This window comes from Telmatherina bonti, assembly GCF_933228915.1.
Source record: "Telmatherina bonti genome assembly, chromosome: 19".
Lineage (NCBI taxonomy): Eukaryota > Metazoa > Chordata > Actinopteri > Atheriniformes > Telmatherinidae > Telmatherina > Telmatherina bonti.
Window position 1 is genome coordinate 25,944,354 of NC_136617.1, and position 19,605 is coordinate 25,963,958.

The following is a 19,605-nucleotide window of genomic DNA, read 5'->3' on the forward strand; positions in this document are numbered from 1 at the left end:
GTAAAGCTATTGTTTTGGTAATCAAGAGTTTTCTATGCAGACATTTCAAGATATGGAGAATTTGCCTACGTGTGTGTATTAGCTTGATAAGGTCATCTCTAAGGCTAATTAAATATTATGGCTTTTTTAGTTGTTAGGTAAAAGTCAGGACTACAGGCTATTCAAACTGGTGACCGTGACTGTTGCTCCATGAGCTACTAAGAAATCTCAAATGACATATTGCAGAACGATTTACATTATCTTGGTTTCAAATCTATTTGATTAATAAATACCAATAAGTCTTTTTTAAATGAATACTTTTCTCATGTAGTACCTCAAGAAAGTTGCTTAAATCCTTGAAAAAGGCCTACACTATGATGTCTGCTGACGATTCCACTGTACATTTTTCTGCAACTGCAGCTACTTAGATAAAGAATGGAATGTCATAAACCAGTGAGAAAGTCAACTTAAACATAACATGAAGTCACTCAATCAGTCAAAATCCAAAATTAAAAATAAAAAAAAGTACATGAAACCAGATTTTTTGGCATATTTAGAGATGACAAACTCAGAACAAACATACTGACCATATTTAAGTTAAAATGTGAGGCGTGATCACAGCTATTCGAGCACATTTCAGTCAACAAAAGCAATAAAGGAAATAATCTAATCACCAATTTTGTCAGACCTGGATTACCGCTCTGTAATCTGGTTAACTAAAAAGAAATAATCAAGTAATACTAAAAAAAAACAAACCGCTTGTGAAATATTCAGATGTAATAAAAGGAACACTGTTACCACGATGCACAGTTTAAAGAACAGGTGAAAGAAAGATTTTTGTACTTTCTACTCATTGTTAGAGATTATTTGTGTAACAGACACTAACACTTCTCAAACAGTGTTGGTGAATTGTCTTCACAGTTGTCACAAAGCACCCATATGCCAACAATCAGCTTCAGCGAGATAATGCCAAATTTGGATTGAAATATGTCGCAAATACTAAGGTTGCTGTTCATACTTTAAACATATTAACACATCAATCCCATGGATTAATCTTTGCATCAACACATTATTGAGTCCTGATTAAAAAAAACCTATCCACTATATATTTATTTTACAGTGGTCTGTTTCCCTGAAAATATCTTGGAACCCCTGTGGTGATTGAGAACCCCCAGTAAGGGAAAGACTGGCTTAACCAGACACCCAGTATCTTGTGTCCTGATCAGACACCCCCCCACCCTGTACTGTAGCTCCTGTTATAAGCGAACGGGTGGATGTCGGTGAGTGGGAGTGGGGCTGATGAAAAGCAACAGTTTAGCGCAACTAGAGGAAAAGGTGGCAGGTAATTTATTTAGTTTCTTATGTAGTTTCACTGCAAGAGAACAAATTAAGATAAAAACGTGCAGCAAACACCACAATATGTGTAAAACCGTGGATTCATCTTCACTGTTTCTAGGAATCTAATAGTGTATACATACATAAAATGAATGTAGGGCTATAACAGGGTGGAAAACTAATACACGGTGGAAATGAGCTGCTTGGTGATTTAAGCATAATATTAAGAGTAAAACAGCTAATTAATAATAACTGGATTCTTACCTTGGTACTCAAACCTGAAACCTGGTTTGTTCTGTGAATGGTCACTGTGGAAATATACTGTTGTCTCATGGGAGGTGGTGAGAAGAGAGGAGGGAATATCCTGGCCGCTGAAACGACCAACCACTGCGCTAGTATCAAGGGGCCCATTTCGTATCTCAAGAAAATCATGGTTGGCCTCAGTGGAGAAGTTGAGGAACTGTATGTGGGCTCCTGGGAAAAGAATGGAGAATGATTGTCTAAAAAAAACCCTGTGTTTGGAATTTGAAGATGAAATGCCATCCACAAGCTGAAACACCACGAGCACTTGCATCGGGTCTCAAATGTGAATGAGCTCAACCAGATGTATTTACAACGACAAATGTCATTTCCCCAATCCGGGTTTTACAGAGTGAAAATGTCAGTGTGACATGCTGAAAGAGTCTCACCGTAACCAACTGGCAGGTAGATTCTCCAGGTGCAGTCACTGTTGCTTGGGTAGTTGCCAGGGAAACCGGGACTGAGAATCATTCCTTCCATCTCCTCCCGGATTCCACCACATTGAGCTGGTTGAGGCCAGACAAAGAGTTTCATTAGCATTTGCAAACAGTGATGCTCCATTAGAATAATAATATAATGCAGTCTGGCTCGAATTAGACCCTGTTTAGAAGCGAGTTACTCCATTTATCTCAGTTATGGCACACTAGACAGTGACATATTTTGTCACTTTGTTTAATTAATCACAAAACCATTATCAATATCAAACCCCCATCATTTAACTCATGTGAGAGGATTTGTATGAAATGATTGTAAAAGAAAAAAAAAATTCTGTTTTCTTTTTCAGTCAAACCAAGTTTGATTTTTATACATAGTAGAAAAATAAAGAAACAAAATTGTCCATTGTTTTGACAACTTCAGGTCCCTGCAACGCCATACAATGTACAAATCACACACATCTTACACGCAGTTACAACATCATCACATATGTTTATGTTTCTGATGTTCTTTTGCCACCCTTACTGAACCACCTACAGAACCAAAGCTTTTTTAATCCAAGTGTCGGACTGAAACTAACAGGAAGGAAGCACAACTAGAAAACAGTGGTGTGGCAGTGGTGGGGGAAATAAGAGATGCCGCAGCAATAAAAGGATGTTGTACATAATCTTAAAAGAATCAGCCAATTCATAATTACAAAAAAACAAAAAAAACAATGTGAAATAAATACTCTGATTTAAACTTCAGCTTCATAATTTATTAATACACTCATTATAAGTAAGCATTATTTATAGGCTAATTTTTCAGTATTAAATTACTAAAATAAAGTATTACATCTTTTCCTATGGATGTTCATTCTGCACTTAAGCAGTGTTGTGTGACTCCCATTATAATTATATAAAACCATACAGTCATATTTTAGAGGATTGTCTCTTTAATTTAAGAATTGCGCAAGAACATAAAATCATTTTCACGTGCAATGGGTTCTCTCATGAGGGATTTTTAGGGATATGCTCTTCAACAAATATATCCAAAAGGTAATTACTAAATAACTGAGAATGCAAATAAAACAGTTGCATTTTCTTTTTTTTGAGGCTGCGAGTAAGCATTTATTTCTGTATCATTACTACAGCATTTATTCTGCTGACAGTACAGCATTTTGAGAGTTTATTTTAGTACTAAGATTAACCTTCATGAACTCTGCTAATGCTTCTACACAAGCTTCGAACTTTGTCAAAGAGTACAAAATGATTATGACGTGGTTTATAAAGAAAGTGAACACTCATTTGTTTAAGACCCCAACCATGCACAGTGGTTTTAGTTAACACCACGCAACAGAACATTTAGCCTTGGTTAACCTTCTGTTGAGGATAATGTTAAAAAAGGAGAGACTAGAGAAAATGAGATCATTCATCACGATGCTGGAGCGGCTATAGCTCAAGAGGAAGAGCAGTCGGCTTGCAACTGGAAAGTTGGTAGATCAATTCCCCCGTGCTATGTAAGTGTGTATGTAAGTCGCTTTGGATAAAAACATCTGCTAAATGACTAGAATAGAAATAGAATAGAAACATGCTATGCCAATTTTTTGTAGCCAGTGCATTGATAATAATTTCAATTTCAATAGTTTTATTAAGAATAAACAGTGATGACTAATGCCAACAGCATTCTGGTTTGTGAATCCATACTCCTGTTTCCACTTTCCACAAATTTCTCCTTCTGGTAAGATGACTTCAGGAGCAATAATGGCACTTGTTTATGTCTGAGTTTATAGCATGTAAGCAGGGAAAGGCATAACTAGGAAACAAGCAGTGTGGAAGTGAGAAGAAAAAGAGCCTCAAAGCAGATGACTAAAAGGACAGAGGTCTTCGTAGCTAAATTAAAACTATGAAAGGATGGTGAATGGAATAGTAAAAGAATCGGCCAACACTGTGAAAGAGAGACAGAGGTGCAAAAAAGAATAAAGCTAACAGAGGGAAGAAGATTAAGAAATAACTGAGACAAAAAATCTACATAAGTCAGTGGAGGGAGAAACCACACAAAGCAAATGGGCTGCTGTACCACCGTGTTTCTGTACGGAATAAATGAAGGGCCAAGTGTTGTCCTGTAGTTGGAGCTGCTGTTAATCAGGAAACTGCTGATGCCTGTAAACACGATGAATCTTTCCCTGATTTTATCCAATCACAGTGTGAGATGGAACTAATTAGACAATGGTAGGTTGTTCCAGTAAATGCTACTCATTTGTCAAGGTTGTTTTCACAGGCAGAAACACGTGACAAAAGGGAGAAAGAAGCTAATGCTGTTTCTTTCAGCACATACACTCAGTTTTTATGGTTAAAAATACCCAATTCATTCAAGATGCAAAAGCTCCTAAAAAATTCAAACAGAAATGCATCCCAGTGGATACAACCTTTGATTTTGTTTTGGTTTTTTTTAATCTCAGAGGCAAGATTGTTTCTTGAATACAAAGTGCTTGTGTTGGGAAACACAAAAATAAATGTCTTTATAACTTCCTCTGAATGTATATGGTGATTCAAAGTGGCTATTTTAGGGGTGACCAAGAGTGTAAAACATTATAAATCTGTAAAATGGTGCCTCATAAGACAAATCATCAAAGGGTTTAAAAAAATCAGAAAGGGAACAGAGGAGAAGCAGGAGGTGAAGCCATGTGAAGTTGTAAAAAAAGGTATTTTTACCTATGCAGAGAGGAGGTGGATAGTTCCATCGTCTGACGGTCCCAGGCATACAGGTAATGTGTGAGTTTCCCTGCAAGAATCATCCATGCACACATATGCAAACACATCCAGGCACAAACACAAATGCAAAACAAAGAACAGGAGATGAATAAACTTGTTCTCTTCACCGTCACTCATAAGTTGCTCTGATTATTTGAAACTGCTGCTTGGCTTCACACGACTTCATTTGTGGACTAAATGGCTTAATTCATTAAGACAATAGAAGCCGCAGCACAACCACGGTGAGGTGATAATTTAAATAGAGAAAAGTTAAAAATTATGAAGGATCAAAGAAAAAGAAAGTATTTTTAAAAAAAAACAGCCATATTTTTCTATAAAATATGCAGCTGAGTTGTAAAACATTTACAGTAATAAACATAAAAAATATGTAATGATAAGAAAACTTCTGTTTTTTTTAAATAAGACAGACTCAGATAACTTTTCTAAAAATATCTCATATTAAGTGGAAAGGCCGGTTCTTGTAAGTCTGTGTTAAGACCGCATGCTGGTCTTACTCTTTCTACTGTTAGAAAACTCACTTTCACAGGTCTGCCTGATCAGACTGCAACTGCAGGGGTTGATGACGATCCCAGACTTCCTCAAGCTTGAGGGATGATGTTTTAATTTCCTTTCTCCCTGTGCTACTTATAGCTTCTACACAAACTTCAACCAGACATACTGATGTGTAATAAGAGACTGGAAAGTCTGTTACTAAAAGACTTCCTACAATGAGTATTAATCTTTGAAAACAACAATGCATTTCTGCAGAGGAGATCAGGCAAAACAGGAAAAAGGATCGTGAAACGGAGCACAAGTGTGAACTGAAAGGTGACAGTAAAAGTGAATATCTGTGCTATTATAACTAATTGTACAATATGATGTGATTCATTAATAGCTTTTTATTATTTTTTATTCCATCTGAGCAGTAGTAGCAATGTAATGCAGGTCAGGTGATACAGCCACATGGTTTCTTGTATTAAATATATTAGGAAATAATTAACATAGCTGCAAAGGCTGAGCAGAATGTGAGACAAATACTTGTAGGTTATTAAGGTTAATATTTTATTAATAAACTTATTATTTATTTAGAATTAAGCATCATATTTTGGTTAATGATCAGTATTGCATGTCCACATTGTTTTATATTAAACTTGAATCTGTAAAGTTAAATACTTAATTGTGACAGTAATTTACTTTTAAAGGATAGAGTGGTGTGTGTGTGTGTGTGTGTGTGTGTGTGTGTTTCTTCTTTAAGGAAGTGCTGTGCATAAATGTTGAGCAGATAATTTGGAAGGTCCTTATAAAGAGCCATACTTGCGTTACTTTTCTGAGCAGCGAGTTTAAGCATGTTTACCTTATACTATAGTGCTACTAACATATTCTATTGACAGATGGAATATCAATTAAAGAAATAGCAAAAACACTACCCCTGCTTCAAAATATCATCGTAATCATGTAAACTAAACACATTTTCCACCAAAAAAATGCTTTCAGAAGTGTTAGGAAAATAAACATTTGTGTTTTTAAGATAACCACCTTTTCCTTTAAATGACAGATACCAAACGGTGGATAAACAGTCTTGGTCCTTGTTCTATTACAGATGTGTTTAAGTGTCTGAGTACAAAGTTATGTAATGTGGAATTAATCTACATCCACTAAGCCACAGAGACATTTTCATAACACTGAGCTATGCATCATGAAGGCTGATAAATTTGAAATGAACTCAAATCTCTAACCATGTGATCCATCTCATCTTGTCAGCCTGATGCTCTTTTCCATGAAATAAACAAAGTCCAAAAAACAAAAACGAAAAAAAAAAAAAAAAATCTGGTATGAGATTAATGTTAATTTATTACTGAAGTACATATAAAAGCAAGAAATGTTACCTGTAGAGTATATCCAGGTTCGCAGTGAAAAGAAACCACGTTGTTCATCTGAAGACGCTCCCCCACCTTTATTCCATTCATAGGAACAACAGGCTCAGGGCAGTTGGTCAGAGAGACCGCTGAGCAAATAATGGGGAGAAAATAATGTCAGGCACAGAGGGAGAGAAAAAAAAGCACAACTAAATGACAAATTAGAACTAAATTTGTCTGAAAAATGCAGGACATTCATGTGACTCTTAGGAGAACTAAAAGCAGGGCTTTAAAGAAAAAAAAAAAAAAAAACTACTCCTGACTGATTTAAGTCAAGTGCTATGACCTATTTTTCCACTTACTTTTGTATTCCAGCCTGAATCCAGCTGCAGACACACTAATGTCAGAGAAAAAGTGCAGGTAGAGTTGATTGGAGGTGCTGTTGAGGAGAGCCGGGACTGTTGTGCCTTGGGGAGAAAATTAATAGTGGAGTTTAGAAATACCGTCTCCTCTAGAGGGTAACCACAGAAAACTGAATGTGCAACTGACTTCTAGCTGAAGAGGGGGTCTTCTTCACATTTCTTAAGTTGTGTCTGTGGCTGAATGCATTTAGATGAGGTGCAGAATATTTGGGGAAGCAGTTCAGTAACATTGTGGAGTACTGGATTTGCGGTGGAGAGAAAAACTAAAAAGCAATTCCAATATTTAAAAATGTATTCACATCTTTTATCAAAATGGAGGAAACTGCTAAAATATCACATTTTCTAAAAACCCACAATGAGATCAGATGACTCCACGTAATCTGATTTTAATTAAGCAGTATTACTTTTTATTTTAGTACTACATGTGTTCCAAGTTGTAGTTTCAGCTTTGTGAAAACTAATTAGGCCATGCACCATTTCATATTCAGGTAAATCTGCTGTTTATCCAAATTATACCCAAAACCTGCAATACCTGAGAAGCTGCCAAGCATGGTGTCAGTATTGTCGCCTCCGTCAAAGACCTCCAGTGAGTCCCAGTTCTGCTCTGTGACAAAGCTGATTACCTGGATCTGAGACAGGGGAGTGTGTGAGGCAGAATGAGAGGATGGAGGAGAAACACAATTAGTGAAAAGTCGAGGGAGAAGCAGAGAACAGAGAGAATAATTGGTTTTAGGGAGCAGATCAGAGGCAGTAGGGCCAACATTGCGTATGGGCAGGAAACCAGGCACTAGGTGAGCAGATAAGAGATTAACGAGGTAGAGACAGAAAAAAGATGTATGTGAAAAAGATTTAGGGGAGTACTAAAAGGCGTAGTGACTTCGTTTGTATTCAGTCTCACCCAAGACTGGCAATGCTTGCTCCAACTTACTTTACCTCAAAGAAATATGTGACGAATCTTAGTGTGAATAACAACCCAAAGTCAAGAATCTTCAGTCATTTTCTCTCAGCATAATGAATACTAAACAGAAACAATAACAGCTCAGAGTGCTTTGAGTTTAAAGTGAGTGATATGTGAAACTATCAAAGCCTTAAAGTAAAGAAGAACAGATCTAACAGGGCGATGCTTTTAATGACCGCCTTTCCTTTGGTAGAAAGAGTGCCTCGGAAGATTATGTTTAAGTGGTGGGCATTCGATTTAAAGTTAAGAAAAGTGTAAAAGCAGCAATGAATACTGGGCAATAAAAATTAAAAAAAAAGCAGACTGAGTGTTATTGAACTAATAACAGCTCCGTGATTAGACATAAACACCACATTCTGTAAGAACTGCATTATAATAGTGGATGAACAAATAAAGCACCTAAAAACCCAGCTTCTGATGATCCAAACAAAATGAAAAGGCACACTCACTCCGGAACTGTGAAATTTCAGTATTTGCAAATTAAACTGAATGTGTAAATGGGGCTTTGCTATTGCATATTTGCACTGATACTTGTACAACATTCACTCATGCAGCACTCAGTGTGCTATCCCTGTTTGTTCCCACCCTTTCCAATCCCCCCTTTTGGTTCCCTTTCAAACCCATTCCTTTGCCCTCTCCTCTGTCTGTGATGGTTATAGATCAGATATGAGCCAATTAAAGGGGCTGCTGGGGCTCTGATGCACTGGGCTCCCAGGGAGACGAGGCGCATCACAGATTAATCTTCCATTAGGGGGCTGCAGCAAATGTGCCAACAAGGCACCTCACTCCTTTAAGTTCTCTTCTGGATCGTGACACTCCAATCTAATGTGTTTCTGGTAGCTTGTATAGGGGAGCAATGGTAAAAAGACACAGAAAAGTAAAAAGTCAAACTAATATGGATGGGGGGAATCTACAGAAGTGTGTAGACAGAGCAGAAAACTCCATGTAGCAATGTGGATGTAAACCACTAGACTGTTCCAGCAAAGAGAAAAAAAAATGTTAAATGACCATAACATTGACAGTCACAAATGTACACATTATCTATCTGCTCTTGCTTATGGTCTTTTTCACCTCCAATCTATTGCAGTGTTAGTGCAGTGAGCAGCATGCTAAGTGGGCCTGTGGGCCATCTTGTGTATTTGACCTGCAAGGCCAGTCAGCTAAGGAGGGGGGAGCTAATAGCTGAGGGACAGCTCTGAGGTCATTAAACACAGACTGAAACATGGGCCAAAAAACGTTCCGCCAGGAAGACCCACAGGGACCCAGCCCAAGCTCCACGAAGTTCCATCACATGCACATGTCAAAGAATAACAATATGCAAAGTGAAATACCTCCCAAGAAAGAAAGGTAAAGTAACTGAAAAGGCAGTCATATATAAATTCATTTTAGGTAGTGCAATCTCAAGTTTCAGGTAAAGTGATCTACAAAATTACGTTTTGGGGCAACTACAAGGTCAACTACAAGCTGTACTCATGTACCCAGAGAAACTGAAATGTTACACTTTGATATATTGCGTATAGCTCTGTTAATTAGCCTTTTGAACCCTGAAAATGTACAACCACACAGGGGCCTTTTGTCAAACCACATAGAGCAACACAGTCTGAAGCAAAAGGTAAAGGTAAAAACAACATTTTAATTCTCTTAAAGGTTTGATCGTTCAGTATTTAAAACGATTAGTAATTAGATTAACAAAAAACAAATCAGCTTTAGAGAAAAATCTACTGAACTGACAAGTTTTCAGCTTTAAAACTTACCTGTCTTGTTTTTACAGTGTTCATTTTGCATATGTACAAGGTGAGTAGAAATAAATACATTTTCAAACCGGCCTGGTTGAAAACTTAAGTCATCAACTGGTTCTAACAGAGCAAATAGGTAAGAGCATCCCACTGCAGAGGTACTGAAGTATAACATGTTCCAGCTACTAGTCAGTAAATCCACCAGTACTTATTAAAAATCCCAATTAAAACGTGGAAAAAACATCTGCAATCTTTAACAGTGAAAATTTATGTGTCTTGACACTCTATACGGCGATAATGTAAGGCAGGGTCTTTCAACTACTGTGCCGTGGCACACTAGTGTGCCGTGAGAGATCATCAGGTGTGCCCTGAGAAATGATCCAATTTCACCTGATTGGTCTAAAAAGCAGCTCTGTGTTCCTCCAAAGAGGCCCAGGTGAAAGATAATAAAATTACTTTTTCTTGTGTATATCTTATTTCTATTCAAGACAATTTGACAAGATGACTTTATATTAATAATATGGATTTAAAAAAAAAAAAAAAAAAATGTGCCTTGGCTTAAAAAAAGGTTGAAAATACACTGATGTAAGGTATTGGGCCTTAACAACTTTGTAGCCTTTAGAAAAATACTTTACAATGGAGCTAATTGAAAACAAACAATTTAGTTTGTGGGATTCATACAGTTTGGTTTCTGTGGAAATTAAGTGGTGGAAGGGATTCAACCATCATCCCTGGTTAAACCTGTGGTGGTAGTATTATGAACGGGGTTGCTTCAGTTGGTCAGGTTGAGGTCCAGTAACACCCTGAGTCCAAAGAATGAGGTCAGCTGACGACCTGAATTATCACATTTTACCATCAAAAGGCCTTACACTTCATTGATGGCACAAGCTAATCCATAACAATCCAGTCCCAAACATTATTTTAAGTAAAAATATTTCTGTATAGTAAGTTAAACATGTGTTCAAGTCATTAGAGCTTAAATGTTGTGACTTTTCATTGTGCTTGCTTTAAAATTGAAGAGCTTGGACAGAATTGGGGACATGTTTTTTAACCTGCCTTTATCTGTCTGATTTAATTATAGATTAAAAAAGAAAGAAAAAAAAACACTCTTATACAAACCTGGATTCCTGATCCTTCAGGAACAGTGATCTTCCACACACAGTTAAGGCTGTTGAGGTAAGGCTCAGGGAAGCCTGGAGATAAGATGGTGCCAGTTCGATGGGTCAGATTACCTCCACATGGAACTGCAGGATGAAATAGGGTTGTTTGCTAAGTCACAGCAACAATTTCGTCATTGCTACATGATGGCATCTGTGTGAAGCAAACACAATCCACAAAACCCTCGCTGCATTGCCCACAGGGTACAAAGACTCTGCTACTCAGATCCCAGCAAGATGCACTGCAGGCATCTTTAGATGTAAACCCCCCCCATGCTTCAGGATAAGGAGGGTGGTCATAACAAGATGGCTGATTACGACTGGGTGTATGCGAGCAACGTCCCAGATCCAAGAGTATTTCTCAATTTAAGCAACAAACAGAATAAAGATCACATACAGAAAAAGTGAATCTATGTCAAACAGGGAGTTCGATACTCAGGACATCAAGTGGGAAACAGATTAATATTGAAGGACAGGAGCGAAGAGAGTGAGTAAAGAAATGTAGAATGAAAATGAGAGAAAGCAAAAGTAGTAACAGAAATCATCCAGGCTCATGTCCTACCGATGCAGCTGGGTATGGAGCTGTTCCACTGTGCCAAGGCGTTAGGGACAGTTAAACATTCAATGCCGCTTGATCCTTCCAGCACATAACCTGGGCTGCACTCAAAGCGGACAACAGCACCCACAGCAAAGTTGTTGCCCATACGGCGGCCATTCCGGGGCTCGGGGACTGAGCTGCACTGAGTAGCACTGGTCCGTGGCACAGCTATGGAAAAGCACAATACCATAAATTATTACAGGTGATTTTTCTTTATTTTTGACACTTCATGCATTACAGGTTGAATTAAATCTTAGTCTGTCGAGTCTCTCAGTGTTAAAGGAGGTTTCTATCAACTCACAACTGATATGAGCTGCAACGCCGCCTGAGGTTTAGATACATTTGTTCCTCTGAGACGCGTTAAATCCAATGCCTCTAATACTGTTTTTAATCAGCTATTGTTTGGTATTCCTTGTTATTTTTGTCTGTCTCTGTGTGTGTGTGTGTGTGTGTGTGTGTGTGTGTGTGTGTGTGCGTATATCTGGTTGTTATCAGTGATATCAGTGAACATGTGTAAATGTAGTTTTAATGAGAAGAACTTTTTCTACTTACACAAAAGTAAATTCTCCAGCCGCATCTCACTCCTTAATATATCAAGTGATCATTTCATGTTATCACAGTAACTCAGACAAAATAAATATAAATAAATAAATAAAATAAAGTAAATTGCCTTTTCTTAGCTCAGGTGGTCCTTTCATTTATTGACAATGAAATGGAAAAATGAACCATTTATGCCTTTGGTCATCTGAATTACATTTAATTTGAATGAAATGTTTTGCTAAAGGAAAACAATTATGCAGTATAACATTAGTTCTTGTTTTTAGCATAAGCCTTGTCCAGACAAGCAGCTAAATCTGAAGTTTAATTCATGTGAAACCACTAAAAGTAATCTGATATCGAGAAAGGCAGCATGGATCTATCATTAGAGTTGATCCTAATGCAGCGAAGCAGAGTAATCTGTGTGTGTTAGTGTGTTAAACACTTACCCTGGTAGACCAGATGGAATCCTCTGGAGCTGGATTTTCCTTTGGACGTAAAGCGGATCAGGATTTGGTTGGAGGTTGCTAATGGCAGAGATTCACCTGAAATAGCAAACAGTTAAAAACATTTAGCAACTTTTTTTTTTTCTTAAAAAACACAGACTATCTTCGGCTAATTTTATTGTGGGCCCATGCAGCCCAACAGTTCCTAGTTATAATACATGCTGCTTTCAAGTAATACCAACTTACTCCCCAATGTTAATGCTAATAAATATTTTATGTTACATTTTGAAAGTCCAGCAGGAAGGGTGGCAAAAAGCAGGGGAATATGCTGTAACCCAGTGAAATAGGTTTTACTGCAAGTCTCTGTAAGTTTATTTTTTTATGTTCAAATTCTGGATAGTGCAAGGATCTGAGCTAATATGCACATTAGAAAAAATCAAATAGAAGATCCAGGATTATAAACAGTGATGACGTTAAAATTTACTGCATTTAGGCAATCCAAGTTTACAATTCAACACTGACGATTAAATATTGATATGTCAGTTAACATATCAGTATTAGCCACAGAGAAAGATCAGATTTATTAATAAATACATCTTAATATGGTCAGACAACCACATGTACTAAACAATGATGGACTTTCAATGAACTATTCTTCATTTCCTTGAACGTGATGCCCTTCGGTGGACACTCGCCTGGGTATGAAAGCCTTGTAGCAGCATATTCCCTGCACTACCCTTTTGCCTGGAGCTTTAAAGGAAAGAGAAATACAAGCTGAACTTTGTGCAGCATTCTCGTTTTAAAGGTAAAGTAGGAGATTCTGGAAAAACAGTTCGAGCAAGATACATTCTGAAAATACACAATTCAAAAGTCCAAACCCATTTCATCAAACTTTCCTCTGAAGTCCATAAGATCCCAAAACAAATATTCAAATTACAGGTTGCAATGCTATAAAATAGGAAAAAATGTCAGGCTGAATATTTTGGGAAGGAACAACACATAGCTCTTTATAGGATAATTATCTGTGCTTGAGTTGGAGATTTCTGACTACATATAAAACATACTGGTGAAAGACATGCTATCAGTGAAATTACTGATATGATCTCCTGTCTACATTAGCTCATAGATTAATTACACACAACAAAATTCCAAGATAGATCTACTGTGGTGGAAAAATTTGTTGACTGACGTAGAACATGATACAAAGTGTGAGCATCTCTGTCCCTGCCTCTCTGTCTTTCTCTCAATGAGCTGCTGACTGGCTCTCTGCAGTGAATCTCATTACTCTGTGTCTGCTTGCTGTCACACTCTAGTGGGAGGCAGACGTGCTTAACCCCAGAGGCAACATCTGTGTGTGCGCTGATGAGTCTATACTGTGTGTGTAGGTTTTGCTCACATTTTCACAGGCCCGTCTCTGCACATTTAAATGCAGTGTCCCAAGACAGCGCCATTGGTTTTGTGTGTGTCATCAGCTCGATTGCTGGAGTTTCTCTGTAGGATCCCTGAAGCGTGCTGGGTGCTTTATTAGAGGAAGCCCTTTCTATGTGCTGTCATGGTGACAGTGTTTCATAATTTGCGGTGCAGGGCAGGTATTCATCCAGATAGACCAAACATGTGTCAGCATGTAACTTATCAACCCTCTGGCTACTTTCCAGCTCCAAACCAGTTTGTCCTTAAGATGATCTTCTACCAAGGCAAATGAAAGACTCGATGGGAACTATGACTAGCTAAAGTCACTGATTGAAATTCAGTGGTGGTTATTTGTGTGCACTGATTCAGATACAGCTGTCATGGGGAATAATGTTAGAAATGAAAGCTGTTAAATCACAACTTCAACAGGTTTAAAGAGTTAACATGACATCAAATACAGAGTGGATTTTACCTTCTATGAATAAATACTCTAAATACTTCTGGCGGTATGCTGGCAGAGAAAGGAAAAGTAGCAAATGCAAACTGGCAAAGTGGTCAAACTTTAATAGACTCCTCAGTCCCAAGTCCTACATGACCATAAGGGTGACAATTGCCTTTTTTCAAATGAGTCTGAAAATTTGCATTTAGATAAGTCTTCTTGATTTCTTTAGTCAGTCCTTTTGTCCAATCTGCCTTTTCTAATTCCCACCTCTTACTCTTCATTTATTCTACTCTCCCTTGTCTGCCTCATTCTGTTTGTCACCAGTAATTCACAATCATAACCCTTTCTTTTCAAAAATGAGTGCGTTGCCTCACCAAATATGGGAGTAATAAAAAAAAAACAAAAAAAAAAAAAACACATGGCTGAATGCTTGTGGCTTTTGCAACACACTCCTCAAGGCTAGCATAACTACAAAAAGCAAACTTTTGACTTCTGTGATTTACCTTGCCTGATAAATATAATTAAATATACTATTTCCTGAAAAAGTAATTTTCCTAACTGTACTGAATAACGTGTTGAATATAAACCATATGAGTGATTTTTCTAGATTTGTAAGCTTACAATATGTATGTTTGTTGATTTCTAAGCTTTAGCCCACATATATGGTAAATGAAGGTCCAAATTTTAGGTTAAGGCAAATTCATGGTAGCTATGCAGTTCAGGTGGACAGTGAAGTCTATATGTCTCTATTTTCTTGCCAGACTGTGTCAGTTCAGTCCTGCTGTACCTGGCTAGATAACTCTGTGAACCTGCCACCTTGAGTCCTCAGTTAATATAGCATCCTGTTTATTGAGCTGTAAACTGGATTTTCTGAGGTTGCCCTGGACACAAACCAAAGTAATCATTTTGCTTTGTCAAGCCATGGGGCTATGGCAGGCTGAGATGGAGAGCTGCCCTAAACTAGCACACCTTCTCACTCAGCGTGTCTTCAAAGGCTGAACCTCTCCAACTGAATCCGTTTCTTCTGTCGCCTGTCGTCACAGCTGCGGCATTTATCAAATCCATCAAAACCATAATGCAACACAAATGATCACCTCTTCACCCTGGAACCGTTAACATTTTTAATCTCCTCTCTCATAAATAACTATTTATTCCTGCATCAAGGTGAGTTTTCATTGTCTGGATCTGTCTTCATCCAAGTCACAGCTACGAGCACGCAGAAGCTGTTTCTACCTGGCTGTATCATGCATCCTGGGTAATCCAATCACAAGCAAGCAGGTCGAAGTGTGTCGTTCTATACCTGCTATAAATACATGTCCTCATATGCTTCTGATATGGTCATCAATGGTCTAAATGCACACAAATACAGCTTAAATGGTTTCTTTGAAAGTTGCTTTTCTACCTTCAAAATGGTACTGGTTGGTGTTGCTCTCAGCGTCGACAAAGTTACTTATTATCAAAGCAGCCTGGCGTGTAGTCCTCCGGAAACCTAGCAATGTCATTGTCAGACCTAAGACTCCACATTGATCGATGACTTATTGGCTTGCTGAAAGTTAGCTGTAACTGAAGGGAGGGTCTTATTTGGTTGGGGGCTTAGCTACAGCTAACAGCAGTAAATTTCATAACACATCTTGGGTACATAGCAAGACACATGCATTAAAATTTCAGGTAAGAGTTGCACTGGACTGACAGTCTCAGATCATTTTGATCTGTGTTTTCTAAGCCAATGAAAAGCTAAAAGACCAGCAATAGCAGCAATATTACCAAGAGTAGCACACAGCTCAAACTATTTCAGATATTTCTGATCACAGCCTCCATGTGGCTACAAAATCCTAAAACACTGAGGTGCATTACATCACAGAAGAATGGTGCAGACTTAATTTGTTCAGAAACTTTGGTGTTTAATTTATATCTACATTCAGCACATCCAAAGAATGTTTAGCTTTTAGCTGATTCCTATCATTCAGACTATGTTTCAGGCTAATTTAAGTCACAGTTATGAGAGTGTTTAAAAAGATCTCAGTTAGTTTGGCTAACTGTAATTTTTTATGGTTGGGGATTAATTAACATGAGCACAGGAACAACAGTACATCTCTATCAGTGAATTCTTACTGGCTAAAGTCACTGAAACAGACTTAGATGCATTCATTCCATACAGTCTAAAAACAAATCTATCCCATCAACAACAAAAGCATATTTTACTATGTTCATTGCTTGGTAAAGCATACTATACATTCCTTTCTCATTGAAAAGTAATGATACTCTACTCACATGTTAATATGCAACATACTACAACCAAACCATTGTATGTTGCATTTATATTTATTCATACTGATGTAAGAGTAAAAACAGCCTGTACAACTAATTGTTATATACACATGTAAGTCTTCTTTGTCTGGCTGATAACTTGTCCCTGGGACTTGTGTCACAAATGAATTGTGTTACAGCTCACCTGCTCCAGTGAGCTGTGTTAGCATCTGGTCTCAGAGTTTAATAGGATCCTAATAAAAGTGATACTGCCAAGACACTACTTTATTTAGGTCCCCTGTCATGTCCAAAGTACCAGCGCTGATCAATGAGTCTAAATCACATTTGTTTATTTTTTGCCAGAGTTAAAGGGAGGTAAATTATAGAGTCCAATCAAGGATATATTGTTTGTTGATTTAAAAGAAATATTTGAAATTGAAAAAAAAAAAAATCATCTCAATATCAATTTGTTTAAGTAATGTTTCATATAGGGGATGTAATGAAAAGAGAATGCATTCAGCATAATCTGTTCTGTTGTGACTGATGATATCCCCTATCTTCTGTAGATACACCCAACACAGCTGATCTAGGCAAAGAAGAAAAAGTTGAAAGAAAAATCTGAAACTGAAAAACCAAAATATTTTGACACTTCATGTAAAAATCTGAATCTGAAAAAAATTCTTTTGAAAATTTAAGAAATAAAATGTTATTCTGAAAATGACATCTTACTGAAAACTTATAATGAAAGTTCATTTTGGAAAAAAAAAAGAAAACTTTTCCTATTGAAATTCATATTTATCTAAACATTTGATACATTTAGTTTTGTTTTGAATCCTATTATTTATCTTTATCAGTAAAAATGTTACTTTCAATGTCAGCTTACATTTTTCAATTTGAAACATTTATTTAAAATGCACAAACATCATTGCCTTGATTTAGTTCCATAATCAATCAGTTTCTTTAATACAAGAACATTTTCTCTGTTCTTTAGGCCCCAAGAAGAAGAAGTCATTTTGCTAAAACGGATGTGGCTGAAGCCACTTCTCAACGCATCAGGCTGGCAGACCTTTGTTCTTACCCGGCTTTGAGTAGTATTTTGTTGGTTGGACAATTAAAGAGGGCATGGTTAACACATAACAGCGTGAAGTGGACAGTTGCCATCTCCACTTTTTTTCAAATGGATAATTTTAATAAACAACTTTTCACGATGGTGAGAAATTATAAAATATTTTACAACATGTGACATTTAAACACAGGGACCCAGCTGTGTGCACAACCCGCCCCACCACAGACAAAGTTTCTTGATAAATATTCATTCAGTCATTATCCTAACCGCTTGATCCAATGAAGGGTCGGGGGAAGCTGGAGCCTATCCCAGCTGTCTTCTTGATAAATATGAAAAAAACAAATTTATTACACATAAAAGCCCCATTGGAGACGCAACTTCTCTTTGAGTATAAATTGACCAGATATTTTTTTTTTCCCTATGCTTGCAGCCTCGAGAATAAGGAAAAACTTAAATTCAAACCAGGTTAAACAAAACATCTCCAAGTATCGTGCCAAACATGCCACCATCTGTTACCTTGATACTTTATTTTAAAACATAAATTGGTATATATTTAAAAGTTTGTATTCAATTACCTGTGTGTGCTCCAGAAAGTGAGCTAAGAACACGGGAGTGTTGTGTTGCCCCATCATAAACCTCCACAATGTCATTGAGTGCAGTCTGGAAGAAGGCAAACTGACTGAAAACCACTGGAAAAGAGACAGGGACAGAAAAGTAACATCAGAAAGGACTGAAATTAGCCAAGATTATCACATGCAGTAATCACAGTAAAAGCTTTTCCCTCATCCATGCTCTGTGGTATCACATTAAAACATATATATTATAGACACCAGTTTAAATAAAAAAAAGTCCTGTTCAAAGAAAGGGTGGGTAATGCTGCCAGTTATGACAACACAACCAAAAACTAATATTAAACGGGAGATCAGGGATCCTGTCTGGGCTTGATGGCCTGTCACTGGATGAAAGGCTTTGCAATGACAGCCAATCTGTCATACAACGTGCTGCTAAATCTCCAATATAGAGCCTTCATCCTTTTAACCCAGCCTTTAGACTGCCATTGCTTGTATAGTCGGAAGCCTTTTCACAGTCAATCTGTCTAGTATACTTGTGGAAATTGTTGCAGGTTAAAGTGAAGGATGACAACAGTGACAGAGACCGGAAAGAGGTGGAGGTAGTCCATTGTTAGTTTTAGTGCATCAGCCTAATGAGAAGCTGCAAGATTGGAGCAAAGGGCCTCTGTGGCCCTGCGCAGCAAAGTGAGTTACCATGGTCTTCATTGTCATTAGTCAGGAAAATGCAAATGTGAATTTTAATAACAGATTTTTTTTTTTCATCTTTTTTTAACTTCAGAGAACAAAGTATGCTGCTAACAGGGTCCAAGAGGGATGGGTGCCAATTTGGACCTCTGATAAGGCATCACCACCAAAATATTCAAAACAATGGGGTGAAACATCCCCAAAGTCAGACACAGGCAGCAGATTTTAGCTAAATTTCCCCGTGACAGGAGGTTTCTTAGAGAGGCACAATGCTGATAACTCATTTAAGAGTTAGTGGGAAGATAAAAAAAAAAAGCAGGAGATAAAAGCCAAGAATGACATTCTGCTTCAGAAGGTTATGCAGAGAGACATTTTGGGATAGTTAAGTGAAGCATGTTTTAAATTCACACATTTGAGTCATCACAACTCTGCATTGTTTCACTTTCTGAATAATTTGATGCTCCTGTTATAAGCAATGACATATTGGAAGCAATCTGTGACCTTTAAGACAGAAATGCCAAAAAAGAAAGAAATGAAACTCCAGGAAATCTTTGCCGCACTAATTATTTTTGTCTGTGTCTGAGAGTTTGATTCTGAAAGACAAAGTGCACATCATTATGATTAAAATCTTTAACTAAAGTTAAACTGTGATTTTACTGTATGATAAAACAAATATAAGAAATGCGTTTAGTA

General features: G+C 37.4%; 1 protein-coding gene across 1 annotated transcript in view; it reads right to left on the reverse strand.

Moving 5' to 3' along the window:
- The window catches only part of csmd2 (CUB and Sushi multiple domains 2), a gene marked incomplete at both ends in the record, with an annotated part of 242,218 nt that overhangs the window by 44,598 nt on the left and 178,015 nt on the right, over positions 1-19,605 (reverse strand). The window contains 10 exons of the mRNA XM_079259047.1: positions 1,579-1,788; positions 2,004-2,120; positions 4,743-4,812; positions 6,668-6,786; positions 7,000-7,104; positions 7,592-7,688; positions 10,873-10,997; positions 11,473-11,676; positions 12,495-12,590; positions 18,232-18,345. Coding sequence (XP_079115173.1) covers positions 1,579-1,788; positions 2,004-2,120; positions 4,743-4,812; positions 6,668-6,786; positions 7,000-7,104; positions 7,592-7,688; positions 10,873-10,997; positions 11,473-11,676; positions 12,495-12,590; positions 18,232-18,345 — 1,257 coding nt within the window. The remainder of the gene's footprint in view (positions 1-1,578; positions 1,789-2,003; positions 2,121-4,742; positions 4,813-6,667; positions 6,787-6,999; positions 7,105-7,591; positions 7,689-10,872; positions 10,998-11,472; positions 11,677-12,494; positions 12,591-18,231; positions 18,346-19,605) is intronic.